The 22,789-nt window shown below is 35.5% G+C and overlaps 1 protein-coding gene across 2 annotated transcripts; it reads left to right on the top strand.

Annotated features, from left to right (window-relative positions):
• Positions 1 to 637: 637 nt before the first annotated feature.
• LOC133778188 (beta-1,6-galactosyltransferase GALT31A) lies at positions 638 to 5,205 on the top strand. Of its 2 annotated transcripts, XM_062218053.1 has the most exons (12): positions 951 to 1,081; positions 1,313 to 2,391; positions 2,565 to 2,667; positions 2,746 to 2,807; positions 2,949 to 3,163; positions 3,246 to 3,309; positions 3,403 to 3,475; positions 3,774 to 3,894; positions 3,996 to 4,083; positions 4,158 to 4,283; positions 4,411 to 4,520; positions 4,872 to 5,205. In XM_062218053.1, the coding sequence occupies exons 2-12, from the start codon at positions 2,348 to 2,350 to the stop codon at positions 5,018 to 5,020; spliced, it is 1,155 nt and encodes a 384-aa protein (XP_062074037.1). In that variant the 5' UTR covers positions 951 to 1,081; positions 1,313 to 2,347; the 3' UTR covers positions 5,021 to 5,205. The 2 variants fall into 2 exon arrangements, with proteins under 2 accessions (XP_062074036.1, XP_062074037.1); XM_062218052.1 differs by lacking the exon at positions 1,313 to 2,391 and having other exon boundaries at positions 638 to 1,081.
• The last annotated feature ends 17,584 nt before the right edge of the window (positions 5,206 to 22,789 follow it).

The raw sequence follows: 22,789 nt of genomic DNA on the forward strand, positions 1-22,789 counted from the left end.
GAAGCAATTCTTGTTACATACTAATACAATAAATAATTCACAAGTACAAATTAATTTGAACATTACCAAAAGGGCATCACTAATAAACTTTTACCATAATTTTTAGTGGAAAATGTGTCCCATTTGTAGTAGTAACACTAACACATACATGTGACACCCACTTCTAGTAACAATTTGAAACTTATCAAATCCAAGATTAGTTTAACCAATTATAGATATCTTAGCAGGAAAGACACTCAAAATTAAAAAATGGTTCAAGAAAACGATACTCACCACAACACCTAAACATATTATTTTGAGTATGTCAAAATCAACATCTAAAATTAAAATGTAACATCATGGACCTGATTTGAGATTGAAATAAACCAATTTTTTAGATTTAAATAAATTAGGCCATTCTTTAAAATTACCAGTTACTTTAACTGGAAAATATAAATTAAAAAAACAACCGTATAATGGCATTAATAATAAAAGTAAAGAGCAACAGTAAAGGTATTGCTTGAAAATAAAGGGGCATTATTGGTAGCCAGAATGTTGTCGTGACGTTGGTTATTTCAAATTATTATTATTCATTTAAAAAAAAAAAAGAAAAGAAATTAATATTGTTATTTGAATTTCTCGTGACAAAACAATGAAGTGGAACATAATTACAAAACACAGCCCATTTCCTCTCTGAGCGAATGTGGATTTTGATTTATGAGTTGTGTGAAAGCTTAGGAAGATCATAAAAGCCTTGCTTTCCCTTGAGTCCCTTTCTTCCTTCTATTTATGGGACTATTTTCTTTGACATGATTTTGGATGTTGTTCCTTATTTTTCTCTAATGGGGTCCTCCTCTCTTTTCACTCTGTGACACCATCATAATTATTAACCTTTCCCTTATACCCCTGAGCTTCAAATAGGTGGGAGAAAGCTTCTTCTTCTTCTTCTTCTTCTTCTTCTTACTTAAAGTTGAAGTCTTTCTTTCTTTCCAACTCAAATGGGTCTGAATAGACCTCACAAGGTTGGCAATGGAGTTTCTACCAGATGGGTATCTCTCTTTTGCATTGCCAGCTTCTTCTTGGGTGTACTTGTTGTTAACAGGTTTGTTCTGTTTTTATTTTCTATCTCTATGTACTGGGTTGGATCTTATGTTAACTAAATCAGCTCCTTGGATTTGCTCCTTACTTTATATGGAGCTAAAAAATGTGTGATTTTTAATGTTAAAATGTTCTTTCTTTTAAGACCCTCTTGTTTTGTTTCAATGTTGTATGGTATAAGCTTTAGCCTATGCGTAAGTATTGGTTTTGGGTTTCTGGATTCATGCCTTTTTAGGTATCTGCCATTGGAGACTGAGTTTCAGGCTGGCTTTTTAAAGGATTTTGTCTGGATAAAAAACAAGGACTTACTTTCTGGTCTTTCTGACTAGATGCATAAGACCTGGTGCTAGCTAGGATAATGGTTGGTCTACACTAAACGATCTGTTGGATTCTATTTGACAATGGAGTACGTGAGTTGGGGCATTTGTTATTCACTTCGATAAGTCACTTTTGCTGGCTAGTGCAATCTGAGTTTCACAATCCCTGCTGATGTAGTTTAAGTTTAATAGCAAACTGTTGAATAGGTGGTTCTTTGGTGATGAAAACTGAATTTCATATCCCAGAACAAGGATGATGCAACTATTAATACAAGGAAGTTATTTTTTGAGATCAGATTTGGATGTTTGTTTTGAGATAGCAGGATTCTTCAATTTTCTGCATTTGGGGATTGAAATTTAGTCTGAAGTTTATTTAGTGGGGCATTCCTATGGAGTTTTGAGTCTATATATCTCTAGGTTGTTCCACAATTACACCCTAATTGTTAAGGCTTCTGCTATGCTCCTGATATGAAAGTACTGTCTTTTTTTATTATGCATCACAACACTTACTTGGTTGGCCTATTTCTTTCTCATCTACACGTCTTCTGGATGCCTAACAGTCTGGAATTTGTTATGAAAGTGCTTGTGATAAAATGCGATCTGGAAAATTTGTTATGCTGCATCAAGAGCTGTGCTGTTGAAAATTGCTGGTTACAGTGGTGCAATAATTTTGGATGTTTGAAGGAGTCTGTAACATAGAAAGTGTGATGATTGTGAACTTCAGCTTGCTCAAATTCCTTATGTATAAATATGTGTATATATATTATATTTACAAGGAATTGTTATCAATATGACTCAAGCCCGATAATTCTATGTGGGAGCACATGTCATCAATCATCTAATCCCGTAATCTGTTAGTTGACAGCCAGACCATGACATGAAATATGGTAGCACAGTATCTCATGGGTTTATTTTCTAAATGAAAATGTACCTCTACCTGTGTTATACTTGTTATGTTTCAGTCATTTTCAGCTCTGTTAGTTTTGTTTTGTAGGCTGTAAGTGTTCCGCTTTCATTCTCTATTGCTTCCTGTTTTGTTCTATTTGGATTATTGTTTCCATATGTAGTCATTGTAGTGGTCATCTTTATCACTGGAAGAATTCCCCTCTCTGCCCCAGGAACTTTCTTTTGTATATGAATATGTGAGGTTGAACTTTAACATTTCTGTAGGATTTGGGATGTCACTGATCCAGTCAAAATGGATGAGGAGGCTTCATCCTTGACGAAACATCAATCAGGAGATGTTCTACCCACAGTAAATTGTGATAAGAAGGCAAGGATTATATATTTTTTATTATCTCCATTGCCGTGGTAAGACTTTGCTGATGTGATAATGCTGTTAATATTACAGGAGGTTTCAGACCAAGTGGGAGACATTCTTTCTCAAGTTTCACAGACACATGATGTAATCATGTAAGTATACATAACACATCTTATAAATCTTTTTATCTTTGGTGAAAGTTATTAGGAATTTACATTCTTACCTATTTCTTTCACTCAATTTTATCGCTTAGGATAGTTTGTATGGAATATTCATGTTGCAAATGCTTTCAGGACATTAGACAAGACAATATCCTCATTGGAGGTGCAGTTAGCAGCAGCTAGAGCAGCCAAATCTGACAACAGTGAGGAAGGATCTCCCGTGGTTACAAGACAAGGAACCGAGCAATTCAAGGAGCGACAGAAGGTTTTCTTTGTTATGGGAATCATGACAGCATTTAGCAGCAGAAAACGAAGGGACTCAATCAGAGACACATGGATGCCTCAAGGTTCATTACCAAACTAAAAACCAACCCTTCACACAAGTAGTTAGTAGATGCCTATTAAGATTTTTTCTCAACCTTATTTCAGGAGATGAGCTGAAGAGATTGGAGAGAGAGAAGGGAATCATAATACGGTTTGTTATTGGACACAGGTAGGTTAACTTAAAATTGAATTGATGGGAACATTTATTTCACAACATTAAAAATCAACTGAAGTGTGACGTCTTAAATTTTTGGGCCTTCAGTGCAACTCCAGGTGGTGTTTTGGACCGTGCCATTGATGCAGAAGAAGCTCAACATAAGGATTTTTTGCGACTGGTATCTTGCAGACTTACTCTAATCGAATTTACTTGCTATTGCCGAAAGATTTTGATGACTAAGTCACCTGTGCTTGTACCTTTTCCATTAGCAAGTAGTAAATTTGCATTTGATTTGGTATCACTGTTTAATTGAAGTCAATTTGCTAGCTTCTTTTCCAAGACTATAACATTTAATATATGGTCTGATTGCCATTTACAAGAAATAATTTCTCAAACCATGGTCGTTATAGTTTTTTAGTTATTAAAATTACAATCTTGAAGTTTTATATAATATTTTATATCCTGGTCATCTGCAGAACCATGTGGAAGGATATCATGAGTTGTCTTCCAAAACCCAAATCTATTTCTCAACAGCTGTCGCTAAGTGGGATGCTGACTTTTTTATCAAAGTTGACGATGATGTTCACATAAATCTTGGTTAGTGTATGCACTTTAATGTAAATCGCCTGTCTGATCTAGAAAAATAAAATTTTGTCTGCAGTTTTCAGAGGTACTTGATAGTTGTTGATGCTTGGCAGGTATGGTTGGTTCTACTTTGACGCGCCATCGATCAAAGTCTCGCGTTTATATTGGCTGCATGAAGTCTGGTCCTGTCCTGGCACAGAAGTGAGCAATGGTTTTCAATTTTCTCTTGTCATCCTGTCATTCATTGTACATGCATTTTAATCTTTCTCTCTCAGGGGTGTCAGGTACCACGAACCCGAATATTGGAAATTTGGTGAGGAAGGAAACAAATACTTTAGGCATGCCACAGGGCAAATTTATGTTCTCTCCAAAGATTTAGCTACTTACATCTCAGTGAATAAGTAAGTCTTTTAGAAATATTATCATTCTGCACATGTTTATATGAATATGAACTGTCAGTGCTCGAGTTTCATGTGTATATCTATCAAAAAGGAAATAACTGCTGACAATTGATGTTTTCCACCATAGGCACATACTTCATAGATATGCTAATGAAGATGTTTCTTTGGGTTCTTGGTTTATTGGTCTTGATGTCGAGCACATCGATGATAGAAGCCTCTGCTGTGGGACTCCCCCAGGTAAATTCTTTATCTCAGTATCTATGCTAGTTTTATCATCATCAAGCTTGTTTTTTCGCTACCAACATTTTTCTTGACACATCAACAGTTAGCATTGAGAAACAATACTGTACTTCTTTTCGATTGACACTCTTCCCGAGAATTTCTTAAAGTTCTTAATGTTAATCTCCATTTCAAGCTTCCAACAAGAACTATAAAGAGTTTTAATTCTTTCCATGACCACCAATGGATGGCATTGGTATACCTAACAACTCATTTTGACATTACAAACTTGACCAAACACTAAAATGTACTTGTAATTTATTAGACAAAACTCTTTCTTTAAAACTTTTGAACACTTTGCCGATACAGATTGCGAGTGGAAAGCACAGGCGGGTAATGCCTGTGCTGCGTCGTTTGATTGGACCTGCAGCGGCATTTGCAAATCTGTGGAGAGAATGGAGGAAGTACACCAGCGGTGCGGGGAGGGTGATGATGCTATATGGCACACTAGCTTCTGAAATTAACCATATTTTCTTTTTTACTTTCTTTGTTGTAACATAAATGTGTATGGAAAGAAAGAAGAAAAATGAAAAGAAAAAAAAAAGAAATGGTTGAGACAAAACGCCTCCTGCCCCATTTTTGTTTTAATGATTTGTGTCGGGACAGGTGATGGTATTTGATTAATTAATTTAAATGTTGCACATATCAATTATCAAATCATCAAATGAAAAAAAAAAAAAAAAGATTCGTAGATTTCTCTGTTTATATTCCCATGTGATATTGTGGATATGTAACTTAAACATGTTGGAAATGTCGTGGAATAATTTTAAGTTTCAAGCAACCATGTTATTGAAATTAAAAAAGAAAAAGAAAAAAAAGGATGATCAAATGATTTAGTTAATTATTTGTGTGCTATCGTATTCTACTTCGGAGCGATTTAAGTCGTGATCAAATCTCACTGTTTGGATATTTTATTGGGAATTTTTCAAAAGTATGGTTTTTATACCACCAATGTGCAAAAAATATGAGAGTTGTATTTTTCTTAATTTGTATGGGAAAATTTATTAAAGAAAAAGTTAAAGTATGAGAAACACAATTAGTAGCTAACTAAAATATGGAAATGTCACATTTTTTATCATAGTTATGTTTTCTTTGATTTTAAAAGTAATTTTATTTTTATTTTTTTCCATCGTTTTTTTATTATTTTTTCTTTATTTGTTTTTTTTTTTCCTACCAATTTTTTCCAACATCTTTTCTTCTTTCCATTTTTTCATCATTCTTCTTCTTTTTTCACTTTTATTCATTTATCTATTTTTTTCTTTCATTTGTATTGTTTTTTTTCATATTTTTTCAGTTTTTTTTTTCATTCTATTTTTTCTTCATTTTTGTATTTATTATTTTCTCCTTCCATTTTTTTTTCTTTTTTCACACATATGAGCTTTTTTTTCTACCAATTTTTTCATTCATATTTTTTTTCTTTTCATTGTTCCATTATTTTTCTTCTTCTTCTTTTCATTCTTATTTATTCATCTATTTTTTTTCATTCATCATTTCTTTTGTTTTTTTCACATTTTATTTTTCAATTTTTTACTTATTCTTTTCTCATTCTATTTCTTTCTTTTTATTTTTTTCACACATATATTTTGACATTAGATAATTATTCTACTATTTTTTTTTATTTGTTATCTTTTATTATTGTAATTTTTTTTATAGTTTTTTCCACTATATGTAAAAAAAATTCAAATCAATTTTTTCAGCATTTTTTTTTACTGTAACACTTATAGGAATACCAAAATTTGGAAAGAAAACTAATAAAAATATGAAAATGTGAATGGGTAACTGTTTACCTTCACACTCTTTGTGTGTATATTTCTGAGGGTAACTGGTTACTTTCACGTTCTGGTGTGTGTATATTTATGGTTTCTTTATGGTAACTATTTACTTATGTTACTAAAATCATAGTTACTTCTTCTTCCTTTTTTAATAAAGCGTTCTTCCATTTTTTTTTCCTTCAAATTTGATGTTTCTTTTCATATTTAATATGAGTAACTCATCACCCCTCTTATGGCAGAAAGTTACTCATCTCAGGATAACTAGTTACCCCTCCTGGTGCATGTTATTTAACATAGCTCTAGGATTTTTTTTTAAGATCAATCAAGTAACTGGTTACCCTACCCAGGATTTGAAAAAAAAAAACGTGCAATCTTAAAAAAAAAACATGTTTATAATAAATAAATAATAATTTTAAAAACAATTCATATTACAAAAAAAATTTGCAAAACAACCAAAGAAAAATTTAATATAAAATTAGTAATATAAAAACAATATAAAAAAACAAATAACCTAAAAAAATAATAATCAAATTACAAACATACCCTTCCAAATTTGATTAAGAGTAAAACTATGGCATAAACCAACTTTTATACAAAAATATGGGAAAATAAACCCATAAAAGTGAACATTCTTAAAAAAAGCCATAGATTAACTTTTTTGAAAAAAGCCATATTTTTGCACACTTTATTAAAATCCCATATAAAATGTAATTTCCTCTATTTTATTTTAGAAAGATGGTATTTATTAAGGAAGAAAACGACATTTTAGTTACATAAGACATTTGTTAAATCAGTCTTTTATTCTTGATTTTTGTAACTAATTGTTTCTTTCTTTAGTTGTAATTACAGCTCACCTTGTAAACTTTTTCTATAAATGAAAATCAATTTCTCATGCTCTACTCTCATTTGCTTGTGTGCTCTGTTGAGGTTCTTTGTATATATAAATTCTTACATGGTATCACAGCCATTGACACAAGTCGATAATGGATCCTTCTCGCATTGACGACCTTGTTGAAGATTCTTCTGCTATTACTCCTGCTAATTTGCCATTACCAATACCTACTGTAATGCCCTGGTTAGCCAAGATCGTCACACTGTGTATTTTAAATAGTGCTTAATCTGCTAAACATGTATTTATGCCATAAACGTGCATCTAAATATAATTAATGGACTAGGGTTAAAATCTCAGTCAAAAGGAATGAATATTTTATTAAAAACGTTAAACTGAACATGGGTTCCCATAATAGTGTTTACAAAGTTGTTCACAGTCCAAAATGGTCATTACAACTCAAAAGTTACAATCCGCCGCCCTAAGCGGCAAAATAGGGTTTAACCCTAGTTCCTCTAAGAAACCTTGGCCGTGGTGGTCAAGCGGCAGCATATGTACAAGTCACCACCTAAGCTTTCCACTCATGGCTGGGTTAGCTTTTCTTTTCCTTTACCTGCACCACATAGCACCCATGAGCCAAGGCCCAACAAGAAAAATTAATATTGCATGCATACAAGTACAAGTAAATGATTATAGAATCATTCTGGGGCCTGCAACCCTAATTATATGACCATAGAGTCAACTTGGGGCCCTTTGCCCTGAATAGATGACCATGGAGTCAACCTGGGGTCCTTTGCCCAAGCCATGTGACCATAAAGTCACCCTGAGCCTTTTTCCCTAGCTTTGAGTAACTAGCCATAGAACTAGTCAAGCGCTTTAGTTTTCTACGACCATGGGGTCGGACGAGCGTGTAACGCTCTGCTGATTAGATCTAATCATATCGACCAGCGCTCTTCGCGCTATTGCCACTCTTAACTCATAAGTCAATGCTTTACGACCAGCGCTCATCGCTATTGACGTCCTTGACTGATAAGTCAATGCTTTTCTCAAGTAAGTAATGCAAACAAGCATTCATTATACAACATATACCAATATATAGAACACTCAACATGCTTCATCAATAATCATGCACATTTACAGGGGCCGATGCCCAATCATGTATGTCACATAATGGGTGCAATTTTCTTACCTCAGGTCCGAGCGTAAGATAAATTAAGAATGAGCCTCGAGCACAATCCTGACCTTGAACCCTTAGCGGTAACCTAGTCATAACCAAATATAAAATCCCATCAATAATGAGTAAATAAAGGCTTCTAGACAAATTCCTAGCCTCTAGGACCTCGAATTCTACCAAACCGGGTAGTAGATACGATCTCGGGCCTTAAGGTTTGAAATCCCGCCATTAAAACCCAAGGTTGCCAAAAATGGCCAGGCGGGCCGCGACTCGCCCCTAAGGGTCGCGGTGTGCCTCCCAGATAGAAAGCCCCCTGTTTGGGTCCAGAGCACGGGCCGTGGTGCCCAAGAACACGACCCCTGCGAACCCCGCACCCCTGTTCTTTCTTCAGTTCAAACTCAACCAAAACTAAATCAAATCCTTCCAAACATCCCACCCCAATCTCAGCAAAATAAAAACCCAAACTTTAACACATTCAAAACACCACCAAAAACTCAATCACAACCTCAAAGTTTCAAGCTTAAAATAGCCAAAACCATAGAGAAAAACCAACTAAAAACAGAGTTTAAAGTTCTTACCTTAGTTGTGATTTGAATCCCTTTACTTGTTGTAATTCAATCCTAAACCCTCAAGCCTTAAATCCTTATGTTTAGCCTCAAGATCCCAAGTCCAAATTGAAAGAGAAACTGTGAGGGAGAAGAGCACAATCGAGAGGAAGAGAGAAAAAGCTAGAGTGTTCTATTTCTTCAGCCAAGGGAAAAGTGACTAAGTCACCAGATTTTTGCCTTAAATGACTAAAATTCCCCTAGGGCCAACCTTCTCTCCAAAGCCCCTCAAGGGCAGTTTTGTCATTTTCCACCTACCCCGTTAATCATAATTAACGTCCCCCATTTCTCGTTACTTCTAATATCCTCAAATAATTTCCCATCACCCTTGTAATCCCGGTAATGTACTAAATACGCAAAATACCCCTAGGCTCACCCTGAGCTTGGTATTTGACCCCGTTATTACTAAACCGCTAACTTACTTCCTAGGATCGCCTCGTGCCGAGTAACTCAAATATATCTGCATAATAATGTGGTCTCACCCATATATCACATACATGCACATAAATATATAAATATGCCATCAACAGGCCAAAATTACGAAAATGCCATTCTTGGCCCCACATGCATGCAAATACAACCATATAGCAATACAACTCACATAGCCATGCATATAATCACATAATAACACATTAAACTAATTATTGCCCTCATGGCCCCATAATCTAGGCATTAAGCCATATTAGGGAATTTGAGACGTTAGACCTACAAATCCGCCATTGACGACCATCACTACTACTCCTTCTGCTTCCACTCTTACTGTTACTAACCCTTTTGCTAATTCTCTTAGTTCTTCTCTCACAGTCAAGTTAGATCGACTTAACTTCCTTGCCTGGAAATCTCAGGTGCTACCGACGGTCATCGGCCATGGCTTGGACGATATACTACTCACTGGTGTAGCTCCTCCTCGAACAATGGTTGACGGCTCTGTCAACCCAGAACACAATACCTAGATTTTCAAGGATCAATTGCTTCTCAGTTGACTTCGTTCTTCTATGTCCGAGGTTGTTCTTGGATTTCTTGCTCAGTATTCCACATCACATTTGGCATGGAAAGTGTTGGAACAGAGATTTTCCAGCCAATCCAAAGCAAGAATCCTTCAAATCAAGTCCCAAATTTTGACTATTCAGAAGGGCAACCTTTCCATTTCTGATTACTTTGATAAAATTAAGCTTCTTTCTGATTCTTTGTCAACTGCTGGTTATCCTATGGAAGAGCATGATATCATTATGCACTTAATGAATGGCTTAGGCCCTGAGTTTGGCCCTGTTGTTGTGCATGTTACAAGTAGTGTGGATGACCTTTCTTTTGAGTCTATACAATCTTTACTCGTGTCTTATGAAACAAGATCGGAAAGACACTATGCTCTTGGTGAACTCACTTCCAAAATGACTGCTAATTTGTCTCTTGGACCAAATTGATATGGTCAGTCTAATTCTGGCTATCGCACTTATGGTACCTCTGGTCGAGGCAATGCACCAAATCCCAATTTTGGTCGAGGCTCAAATCGTTTCTCTGGACGGGGTGCTAATCTCCCTAAACTACGCTGTCAAATCTGTCATAAGGCTGGACATACTACAATAATGTGTCATTATTGATTTGATAAAGCCTTTATTAACTCCAAGATTGGAGATAACCAAGCTCGTGCTTATCTCACTGAGTTAGAAGATGATGGTGCTCCTCAGGCTTATACATCCTCCACCATACCTGATTTTGGAGATGATCATGAGTGATATGCAAATACAGGTGCTACAAATCATGTTGCTCTTGGCATGGAACAACTTCAACATGAGGCACCATACTATGGATCCGAATCTCTTGCTGTTGGAAATGGTAAGAGACTTCAAATCTCTCACATTGGTAACATTTCCTCACCTTATTCCTCAAGTTCTTTACAACTTAATTCAATTTTAAAAGTTCCTCATATAACCAAGAATCTAGTTTGTGTGTCTAAACTAAGTAAGGATAACAATGTATTTATGGAATTTCACTCAACTTGCTGCTTTGTTAAGGACAAGGATTCAGTGAAAGTGCTGTTGAAAGGGAGAATTAAGGATGGCTTATATATGCTCTCACAAAGGTCCAAATCTGGTTTAGAGGTGCCACTGGAATGTAACCTTGCTACAACTGTTCCAGCTTCTTGTTCTTGTCATCATACATGTACTTCTACTGTTGTTTCATTAGATTTTCCTTGTAAAGATTCTACAGAATCTCATTTTTCTTCTTGTACACCCTCATCACATTGTAAAGATTCATCTTGTAATACTTCTATCAGCAATAATATTGATACTTCCTTTATATCTCCAAATTGTTTTATTATTACTTCTGTAAATGATGTAAATATATGGCATTCAAAGATTGGCCATCTTGCTCCTAGAATTCTTAGTCAAATTTTGAGTCAAGTTAAACACATGGGCAGCATCAAGGACCTTCGTTTTTGTGAGGCATGTCAAAAAGGAAAAAGTTGTAAGCAACCTTATTCTCTCTCAGCTTCCCGCACATCTAAACCTCTTGAATTAATTCACACAAACCTATGGGATCCTTCTCATGTTGCTTCTAAGGAGGGATGCATGTACTACATTCATTTTATAGATTATTATAGCATGTACACTTGGGTTTTTCCATTAGTTCTCAAATCCCAAGCCTTTGAGACATTTGTTCAGTTCAAAAAGATTGTTGAAAACCAGTTTGATTTGTCAATCAAAACTGTTCAGTTTGATTGGGGAGGAGAATTCAGACCTTTATCTCAATTTTTGCAGTCCCAAGGCATTAACTTTCAACATCCTTGTCCTCATGGCCATGAACAAAATGGTCGAGCCGAAAGGAAACATCATCATATCACTAAAACTGGCCTCACTTTGCTTGCTCAATCCAATTTAAAACTCTCCTATTGGTGGCTTGCATTTCAAAGTTCTGTTTATGTCATCAATAGAATGCCCACTACAATTATTGGCAATATCTCACCTTTTGAGTGTCTCTTTGGGAAAGCACCTGACTATGAGTTTTTGAAGACTTTTGGATGTGCATGTTATCCACATTTACGACCATACCTCACCAACAAACTCAATTTCAAAACCGAGAAGTGTATTTTTGTGGGATACTCTCTGCAACATAAAGGTTATCTCTGCCAAAACCTTGTTGGTCGTGTCTATTTTTCAAGGAATGTCACATTTAATGAGACTAAGTTTCCTGCTAATAGGATCTCTTCATCGACACAACAAGTATCCTCATCATCTCAGTCTCTTTTTCCTTCTGCACTTTTTCAAATTGTATCACTTACTCCTAGCACTAATCAATTGTCAAAAACTTCTCTTGAGGTAACTATGAGGCCAATCCAATTACCAACTGCTGCAACTACTGCACCAGATACACAATATGCTATCGCTGCTGCTGTAGAAACCTCTAGCCCTCGAGCTGATACATCCTTATCACCAGTTGTTCCAACTATCTCTCAACCAGAATTGATCACACAATCTCATTTAGCTCCTTATTCTTCTACTGCTGCAGTTCCACCAACAAACACACATCCGATGCAAACTAGAGCTAAATCAGGAATTTCGAAGCCAGAGGCTTATGCAGCAATAAGACACCCTCTTCCTAAGTCCTTTCTTCCCAAAGAGCCTACATCAGTCAAAAAGGCTCTAGCAAATCCAGCTTGGTTGCAGTCAATGCAACAAGAATACGATGCATTACTTCAAAATGGAACTTGGACTCTATGTCCTCCTGAACCACATATAAATTTGGTAGGCAATAAATGGGTGTTTCATGTCAAACTCAAGGCAGATGGGTCACTTGATAGATACAAGTCTAGATTGGTAGCAAAGGGTTACTTGCAGATTCCTGGAATTGATTTTTCAGAAACATTTTCTCTTGTTGTCAAGCCTGCAACTATCAGAATCGTCCTAACTCTAGTTGTCTCTTTTGGGTGGAATGTTACTCAACTTGATGTTACCAATGCCTTTTTACATGGGAAATTGCAAGAGACTGTCTTTATGGAGCAGCCCCAAGGTTTTATTGACTCTACTGATGGACCCAAAACAGGTATGTTTTAAATATTTATAACTTCGCAAGCGCACGAATCGTATATGAAATATAGTGTTCGTGTAAGCATGAGATCGAACCCAAGGGAGTTGTCTAAAATAAAAAAGAAAACTATTTTAAACCAAAATTAATAAAATCTAACCTAGCTCCAAAGATTGATGATATTTTTGTATCAATAAAATAAAATAAAAGATAATAATAAAGATATTAAAGCAATAAAAATAAATAAGATAGGAATTGTAAACAAGTTGGTAAAAGAAGATTATTAAGGTATTATAATCAACAAGATATAAGTTCAATAATATTTATAAGTACATTTGATTCCCAAGTTTCATTAATAGTAGAAATTAATCACTATCACTTATTCAAATTAGATATTCTATTTAAGCACAAATTATTATAGAATTGTAGGATTTATCTTCACTTTTAAAATTATAATTTCAAAATATTTAATGTAAATCAATCTAATGAAATAACAAATAAATCAATTAATATTATTTATAAGGCAAAACATAATATTTTTGTTCTAAGCATTTGATGTGCACAATTTAATGGCACACCTTAATCAAAGAATATTATGATTTTGCACTAATGAAGAACAAAGTACAAATATGTTCTAAAAAAAATACAAGATATTTAAGATGAAAGAAAATATTTGAAGAAGAAAATCCATAAACTTTATTGCACAAAATGGGAAATCAACACACAACATAAATACTATCTAGTTACATATTGTTTCATCATCACCTTAATAATCTTAAAAATATTAGAAACTCATAACTAGCATAGAAATTACAAACCAAAAATTACAAACATAAATAGGAAAATTTGGAGGAGGAACCCCCAAATTTTTCCTCTAAAAACTCATAGAAAAAATGACCAAAAAGAAGAAAAAGATGAAGAGAATGGAGTGGTCTTCCAAGTGTAGAAAATGTGTAGTGAAAACCCCCTAAATGGTCTTGAAAATTCCCTATTTATAGCCAAAATGAGAGTATTAAAATAATCAATTTAAATTAATTAAATTGATTAAATAAATAATACTATGAAAAATAGGGGTAAATTGTAGGGGTGATGATGATTTTGTGGTGAAAATGTGTAGAAAAGTTGGGTAAAAATGTGGCATTTTTAGACATTGGGGACAAGATGACAAGAAGACCATTGGTGGGCTAAAGGAAGAGGCAAGGCAGCTGGTTGGGTGGCAGGTGGCTTTTGGGCTCGGGCCTGGGATGGTTCATAGGCCCAATTGGGCTGGTGGAGCTTGGCTGAAGGCTGGCGTGGGCTTGCTAGGCAGGCCCGAGTGGAGGCAAGTGGATGGCTGGAGGCATGGGCCTGGGAGCTTCGGCTGGGCCCAGTTGGCTAGAGGAGAGGCACGGGCCGAAGGAGCTAGCTGCAGATGCTTGGGACGAAGCTGGCGCGGGCCAAAGTGGCTGGGGAGCTGAAGCTGTGCACGGCTGGGGACAGGAGTAGGTCTGGGCTGTTGGGCCGAATAGGGCATGGGCCTTAGAGAGCATTTCATAACTGCCATATTTTCCTTTTTTTTTTCAGCTTTAATTCTTGTCTTTCCTCTTCTTTCCAAAGTACCAAAATGCAACATTGTTTTCTACAAAATAATCATAAACTAAATTAAAATTAAATATTTTCACTAATAAAATATACCATATAACTTCCATGAAAATATTAATTAAAATTTAATTTACATAACATTTAATTTCAATAAAATCATATTTTTAGCATTCAAACTAACAATACTAATTTTAAATTATTAAATTACAACATAAAATAATTAAAATATCTATAAAAACATATAAAAATCTATAGAATTACAATAAGACTAATAAATACAAAATTACTTAAAAACTTAATAAATTACTTAAAAACTCAAAGACTAAGCAACAATTAGCATAAAAATATGGTAAAATAACTTTATTTTGTAGAGTTATCATCTATAAATCGTCATTATGTTTGTAAGCTTCATAACACCTTGTATGGCCTTAAACAAGCACCCAGGGCCTGGAATAACAAGCTCAAGCACACCCTTTTCAGCAAAGGTTTTATAACTTCTAAATCTGACACATCTTTATTCATACATGATTCCGGTCATACACTCATCATCCTCTTGGTGTATGTTGATGACATTTTGGTCACAGGAACAAACTCATCTCTCATAACCTCATTCATCTCAGATCTCAATAATGTGTTTTCTATCAAAGACTTGGGTTCTCTACACTACATTCGAGGTGTTGAAATACTTAGAAACTCAATTGGTATATATCTCTCTCAAAGCAAATATGTTGTTGATTTGCTTTCAAAGTTGCATATTGACCGAGTCCAAGTCCAAACCAAGTCCAAGTCCTACCAGCTCCTCTCATACATTGTCCTTACAACATGGTGAAGCATTTGAGGACCATACTTTTTAGAGGAGTACTCTTGGAGCTTTACAATACCTCACATTGACTAGGCTAGATGTTGCATTTATTGTGAACAAATTAAGTCAATTTATTCATGCATCTACTACTACACATTGGGAGACTTGTAAGAGGTTGCTGAGATATCTTAAGGGTACTATTCATGATGGATTGATCATTAAACCAACTCTTCATTTGAGTCTCCAAGCCTACTCGGATCCTGATTGGGCAAGTTGTATTGATGACAGACGGTCCACAGGGGGTTATGCCATCTTTTTGGGAGAAAATCTTATTTCCTAGTCAGCCAAAAAGCAGCATGTCGTAACTAGATCAAGCACTGATAGTGAATTTATATCACTTGTTAATAAAACTACTAAAATCAAATGGATTACTTCTGTACTAACTGAACTACATGTTCAACTCCCTACTTCTCCTATAATTTGGGTTGACAATCAAGGAGCTGTCTCTCTTGCAGCCAACTCTGTCTTTCATGCTCGGTCGAAGCATATTGAAATAGAACTTCATTTTTTCAAAGACCAAATTTTGTTAAAACAACTGGAGGTCAAATATGTTCCTCCCATTGATCAAATTGCCAATGTGCTTACAAACAGTCTGTCTATTGATCACTTTACTTACTTGAAGCACAAGATCAAATTCTGTCCTACACCCTTTCGCTTGAGGAGGGATATTAAGAAAGAAAATGACATTTTAGTTACTTAACAGATTTGTTAAATTAGTTTTCCATTCTTGATTTTTGTAACTAATTATTTCTTTCTTTAGCTGTAATTACAGCTCAGCTTGTAAACTTTTTCTATAAATGAAAATCAATTTCTTAGAGCTTTGCAACTTTTGCAAAGACTCAACTCTCATTTCCTTGTGTGCTCTGTTGAGGTTCTTGCATTATTGAAGTTTGGTTAGGTGCATACTTATCAATTTAGGCAACACTCTTCTTTATTTTATTTATAACTTCTCAGGCTACAATTTAAAAAAAATAAAAAATTTAAGAATGACTTTTTGAATTATATGTAATTTAGCAAATTACTTCCTAAATGTAGTAGTTAAATTCCTAATTTGAATTATATGTAGTTTACCAAATTATTTCCTAAATGTAGCAATTAAATTCCTAGCAATTAAGCTCCTATATACGGTTTTTTCTGACTAATTATTGATGTAAAAGATTGCATTGGAAATGTATAAATTTTGGGTTCATCATTTTGTTCATGACATCATAGTTTGATATGAACAAAGTTTTATATTTTATTTTTCATTATTTGCTTTTGAGAGAAAAATAGAAAAAAGAAGAAGATTGAGATGTTAATTAATTGGAACAATGTATTTTATATTTGGAATATTAGCTACTATAATATTCAAATCTTTTCAATTGCTACACTTTAATTTTTAATTTTTTTCTTCTTGATAAAAATACATTATGTTAACAAAATAATGAAGCAGTTGGTATCTAAAGTTAATGTCTGATAAGCGAGTTTTTGACTCGCTTTATTGTGTTTATTTTAGGGAAAATTTGAGGTAATTAAGTTTATTTTGTACAGAATTGCGCTAGTTTCTTTTTGTTTAAGGTTTTATTAGTTTAACATATCAAATTTAGAGAAACAAGAAAAAAATTGTTCAAAAGAATGTTGAATTCAGTCATTTTGAGATGATCGTGGCCTCGAGGCTTGTTGATGGGTTGTGTTGGAATTTTTGGAAGTTTATTGATGATTAAAGTTAGTTGTTGAAGTGCACCAGCACTAATGTTGTAGCGCCTTTGCGCTACAAAATTACAAAGAAGAGATTCAGCCCAGGAAGAAGCGCACCAGCACTGCTTCCCAAGTGGCCCTGTGCTTTACCAAATCTTCTAAAGCGCCCCTACGCTACATCCAAGTGCCCCTGCGCTCCAGAGTTCCACAGAGCATGTTTTTTATGATTTCACAAGTGCACCAGCGCCACCAAACTAGCGCCCCTGCGCTATTGTCCGTACAAATGACGAAAACAAGCATTTGAGTGGGGTAAAAATGTTTTTTCATAAAAATTCATTAGGGTTGTTAATAGAGGGGAGATTGAGTGAGATTTTTAGTCAGGTTTTTCATCAGATGAGGCAAGGAGAACATCTTGGGGAGTAATTTCAGAGATTGAATCTACATTTCTTTTTCTTCTTCTTTAATTTTCTTTATGTTAAACTTTAGTATTATGGATTTCTTTGCTATGTTGATGAACTAATTTCAGTTTTATGGTTTTTAATTGAGTCTCTTGAACCTCTATTATGAATTAATGCAAAGTTTATGATTTCTTCTTCTCTATTAAGATTTCTTCAATTTGTGGTTATAATATGTGATTGATCGACCATCTTTTTACATGATCTATATGAGTTTGAATGAAAATCTGAAAAATGAGGTTTGAATATTCTATAATTGATCAGACATAAATTCAATCTTGAACGAGAGTATCATATTTATTTGTGTAGTTTTTGAGTTTTCAATCTTAATGCTTCCTTTATGTGAATTTGTCATAGAAATATAGAAAATTCTCATTTAGGACGAATTTATATTTCATAAACTGAATATAAAATATTTTAGTAAACTCACTATCTTAAGAAAGAAGAAAGATTGTAAATCTTGCATTAGTACATAATAGAGTGGATAGTAGATAAGATTAAATTCCCTAATTTGTTCTTTTCTTGAATCAATGTCTTGTGCTAGTATTTTAGTTTCAATTTGAAGTTTTATAATTGTTTATGCATTTATTTTTTAGTTTTAAAAGAAAATCGAATTTTCATTAGCCAAATATAATCACAAGTTAATTGTTTGATAATTTATTAGTCAGTCTTCGTGGGACGGTAATCAAATTTATTTAATTTTACTACAATTGTGATACTTGCGTAGCATAAATTTCGCAACAAGATTTTTGCATTGTTGTCGGGGACTGAAATTTGTTCAATATCAAAATAGTTAATTATATTTTTAATTTGGTTTGTTATTTAATTATTTTACTAATTTGGTTGGTGTGCGCTTTGTGATCTCGATTTCAGGCACAGTTGTTATATGTGCAGTAGAAGGGGAGCTGGCAGTTTAGTTCCTATTAATCTTAAAATAGAGAGAACTTGCAAGCAAATTTGGAGACATAAAAGGGCAAAAATCAGTATGAGTGATGTCAGGGATAATGAGCCTAATGTTTATGCTGCTAAGGGCCAAAATGCTCGAACACTAAGAGATTATGTACTCCCTTCTGTTATGGGAGTACATTCGTGCATTAGACCACCAGTGGTTGCTGCAAACAACTTTGAGATCAAGCTAGCAATCTTACAAATGGTCCACTCCATAGTTCAGTTTGGCGAGCTCTCCTCAGAAGATCCTCACATGCACATAGCCAATTTTGTGGAGCTATGTGCAACGTTCAAATATAATGGGTGAGCGATGATGTAATCAGGTTGAGGCTATTCCCATTCTCACTGAGGGATAAAGCTAAAATTTGGTTGAACTCCCTTCAATCCAATTCTATAAATACTTGGGAGGAGTTGGTTAAGAAATTCCTTGCCAAGTTATTTCCTCCATCAAAAGCTACTAAATTAAAGGGGGGGATGGGGGATCAATAATTTTTACCAGCTTGAGAGGGAATCTTTATATGACTCTTGGGACAGGTTCAAGGAATTGTTGAGAAAGTGTTCTCATGACGGCATTGAAAAGTGGATATTGGTCCACAACTTTTACAATGGATTGTACGGTACTAGTCGGACCATAATTGATGCCGCAACTGGAGGGGAATTTATGAGTAAAAGTGCCAACGAGACATATGAGTTGTTGGAAGATATGGCTACAAACAACCATCAATGGTCTAATGAGCGTGCAACTAGTAACAGAAAGGTAGTCGGGGTACATGAATTAGATGCAATCATTACTTTGACTGCTCAAGTTGATACATTGACTAAGCAATTGCAGCATAATATAATATCAACCAATGCCATTCAGTTACAGGCAGGGTGTGAAATTTGTGGTGGTCCTCACCAATTTGAGCAGTGTATGAAAACAAAGTTCAATAACACCATCCCTATGGAGCAAGTCAACATGATGAGTAATTTTAATAGGTAGCCAACAATCCTTTCTCAAATTCATTTAATCCAGGATGGAGAAATCACCCTAATTTTTCATGGAGAAATAATTAGGGCCAACAACCTTAATTCCAACTTCAATCTCAGCAGATCATGCCTTAACCTCTAGCCCCACCACCTAGGCCACCAGTTCCTGAAGAGAAACCAAATGAGATACTGTAACGCCCTGGTTAGCCAAGACCGTTACACTGTGTATTTTAAATAGTGCTAAATCTGTTAAACGAGTCATTTGGCCATAAACGTGCAACTAAATGTGATTAACAGTCCAAGGTTAAAAATTTCGATCAAAAGGGATAGATATTTCATTAAAACGTTAAGTTGTACATGAGATCCCATAATAAATGTTTACAAAGTTGTTTAGAGTTCCAAAAGGGTAATTACAACTTAAAAGTTACAACTTGCCGACCTAACTGGAAAAAATAGGGTTTAACCTTAGCTCCTCTGAGAAACCTTGGCCATGGTGGTCAAGCGGCCGCATATGTACACGTCGCCACCGAAGCTCTCCAACTCATGGCCGATCCATCTTCCCTTTCCCTTTACCTGCACCATATAGCACATGTGAGCCAATGCTCAACAAGAAAACTTAAACATGCTCATAAGCAATGAATAACATGTTACTGAACCATAATAAGCATGCCTAGCAGTAATGAACCTACTCATGCATGTATACCATTCATATAAATGACTACAACGTCATATGGGGCCAATTGCCCAAATTAAATGATCAATGAATCATATCGGGGCCTATTGCCCAAAATACATGATTAATGAATCATACTAGGGTCTGTTAACCAAAACACATGATTAATAAATCACCTTGGGGCTCAGCCCTAGGATGTGGGACTAATAAGTCACCTCGGGGCCCATTGCCCCATCCTCTGTATAACCAGACATGGAGCTAGCCCAACGTACCTGCCGCTTAATTTTCCATGACCATTGGGTCAGGAAAGCGTATGATGCGCCCCTGATTAAGTCCAACCATATCGACCAGCGCTCGACGCGCTATTGCCACCCTTGACATATAAGTCAATGCTTTTCGACCAGCACTCAGCGCTTTTTCCGTCCTTTACTCATAATTCAATGCCTTTCTCAATCAGATAATGCAGACATAAATATATAATATACCAAATATCCAGATACAGAGCATTCAACATGCTTAATCAACAATCATAAGCATAATCATAATCATATGCATTTACAAGGGTCCAAGCCTTAATCAAATATAAATTCAACATTCGGGCCAAGCTCTAATTATGTACATCACGTATTGGGTGTAATTTTCTTACCTTAGGTTCGAGTGTAATGTAAAATAAGAACGACTCTCGAGCACGATCCTGATCTCGAGCCCTTAGTGATAACCTAGTCACAACCAAGTATAGAAACCCGTCAATAAAGAGCGAATAAAGGCTTCTGGACCCAGTCCTAGCCTCCGGGACGTCAAATTCTACTAAACCGAGTAGTTGGATTGATCATGAGTCCTTAGGTTTGAGTTCCAGCAGTCAAAACCTCCTCAGAGCCCAAAAACCCCTTAAGCGTCGCGACCCCAAACATTTGAGTCGTGGCTCGCCCAAGTCAGAAAGCCCAGCCTCTACTTTCACTGAACACGAGCCGCAACGTTGCCCAGCTAGCGCTACGGCGCGACCTCGCATCAGGAAACCGCCCAGATTCCTGGGTTCATGAGGACCACGATGCTCCAAGAACAGGGTCGTGACACGACCCTGCGAACCCTAATTTCTCTAATCCAAATCCTCCCAAAACTCATCCCAAATCCGCACTAAACCCACAATTCAATCTCACAACATCCCTAAAATGTCCCATGCAACAAAACCCGCCATTCAAATGGATCAAAAATTCACTGAACCATAAAATCCAAATAAAAACTCAAGAAACCTAAGGAAACAGAAACTCAGAAATTTAAAGCATAAATTACCTCTGATTAAGTTGTTGTCCAGATAAATCCTCCAGCTATCAAGCTTCTATTCTTCTCTAGAATCGTTATGACTCTAACCTTGCTTGAATCTGAGCTCTAAAACTCGAGTTTACTTTGAAAATGCTAGCGAGCATCAAGTGAGAGAACGGGAAAGAGAACGAGAGTGTATGAACGTGATTTCTCTTTCAGTCAGGTTACTTAAAGCTCAAGTAACATTAAGCAAATCCTAAGGCTTGGGGTACCAAAAACGTCCCCAAGGGTAAAATGGTCAAAATCCCCAGAATTCCCTCCTGATCTCACTAACTCCAAATATATTCTCAAATATTCATTCCCATTACCCAATATCTCGGTAATGTACTAAATATTCAAAATACCCCGAGTCAAGTATTGGTCCCGTTGTGACTTTCTCGCTAGCTTGCTGATTAGTGCTCAAAAATATCATTTTATTAGTTTTAAAGTTTAAACTAAATTAAGTTTTAATTAATATTTTCATGGATTTATTGTAATATATTTTATATTTGAAAATATTAAACTTAATTTAGTTTGTGTTTGATTTCCAGGAAATAAAATATATTTTGACACAAAAAAAAAGAAAGAAGAATAAAAGAATATGTAATTGAAGAAAGGTTGAAAAAATGGCATTTTTGACAAGATCAAGCCCAAAAATATGGTCCAAACCTGAGCTCGATCTCCCAGGCCCCACTCCAGTCGCACGCCTTTCTGCTTGACATGCGTCCCATCCAGCCTGACGCAACCGAGCCACTCCAGCCGAGCCACGCGAGCCACGCGAGCCACTCCAGCCCGATAGCCTAACGCCGCCTACTGCCACGTTCTGCCACGCCGCCTGCCAAGCCAACCAAGGCGCGCCACGCCACCCAGCTGCTCCCCACGCGCCTTGCGCACACCCCAATTCGCCTAACATGTTGCTGCTTTGTCCCCCACTCCACCAGTAACAATTTTTCCAGAGCCAATTAACCCATGCCACTTGTCCTAGTTTGCATCATATTTTGAAGCCATTTTCTCCACTTCCTAATGCACAAAAATACCAACTTTGGAGGAAAAGTTTCTCTATAAATAGAGAACTAAAACTAGTTTAAATTATCAGATTTTAGAGTTGAAAAATACACTTTGTTGTTTTGTTGCTTTTCTTATTTCTAGTTTAGTTTTGCTTGTTTTAGGTGACAAAAATGAGTGAACTATTTTAAAAATATTAGTGAGGTTAGAGTGTAATTGTTGTACTTCTCATTCTCAATAGTGATATTGATTCTTCTTATGCTTCATTTCCATATCTCATTAATTATTTTGTTTTTCATCTTCTAAATTATTTTCTAAAATTATTTAGCATATTTTACATAAGTTCAGTCATGCT

The sequence above is a fragment of the Humulus lupulus genome, chromosome 5, assembly GCF_963169125.1.
Source record: "Humulus lupulus chromosome 5, drHumLupu1.1, whole genome shotgun sequence".
Classification (NCBI taxonomy): domain Eukaryota; kingdom Viridiplantae; phylum Streptophyta; class Magnoliopsida; order Rosales; family Cannabaceae; genus Humulus; species Humulus lupulus.

Coding starts and splice junctions, on each gene's coding strand:
- LOC133778188 (XM_062218052.1), top strand. CDS start 978: ATGGGTCTGAATAGACCTCACAAGGTTGGCAATGGAGTTTCTACCAGA. Junction 2,668..2,745: donor CAGTAAATTGTGATAAGAAG/GCAAGGATTATA, acceptor TTAATATTACAG/GAGGTTTCAGACCAAGTGGG. Junction 3,164..3,245: donor AGACACATGGATGCCTCAAG/GTTCATTACCAA, acceptor ACCTTATTTCAG/GAGATGAGCTGAAGAGATTG.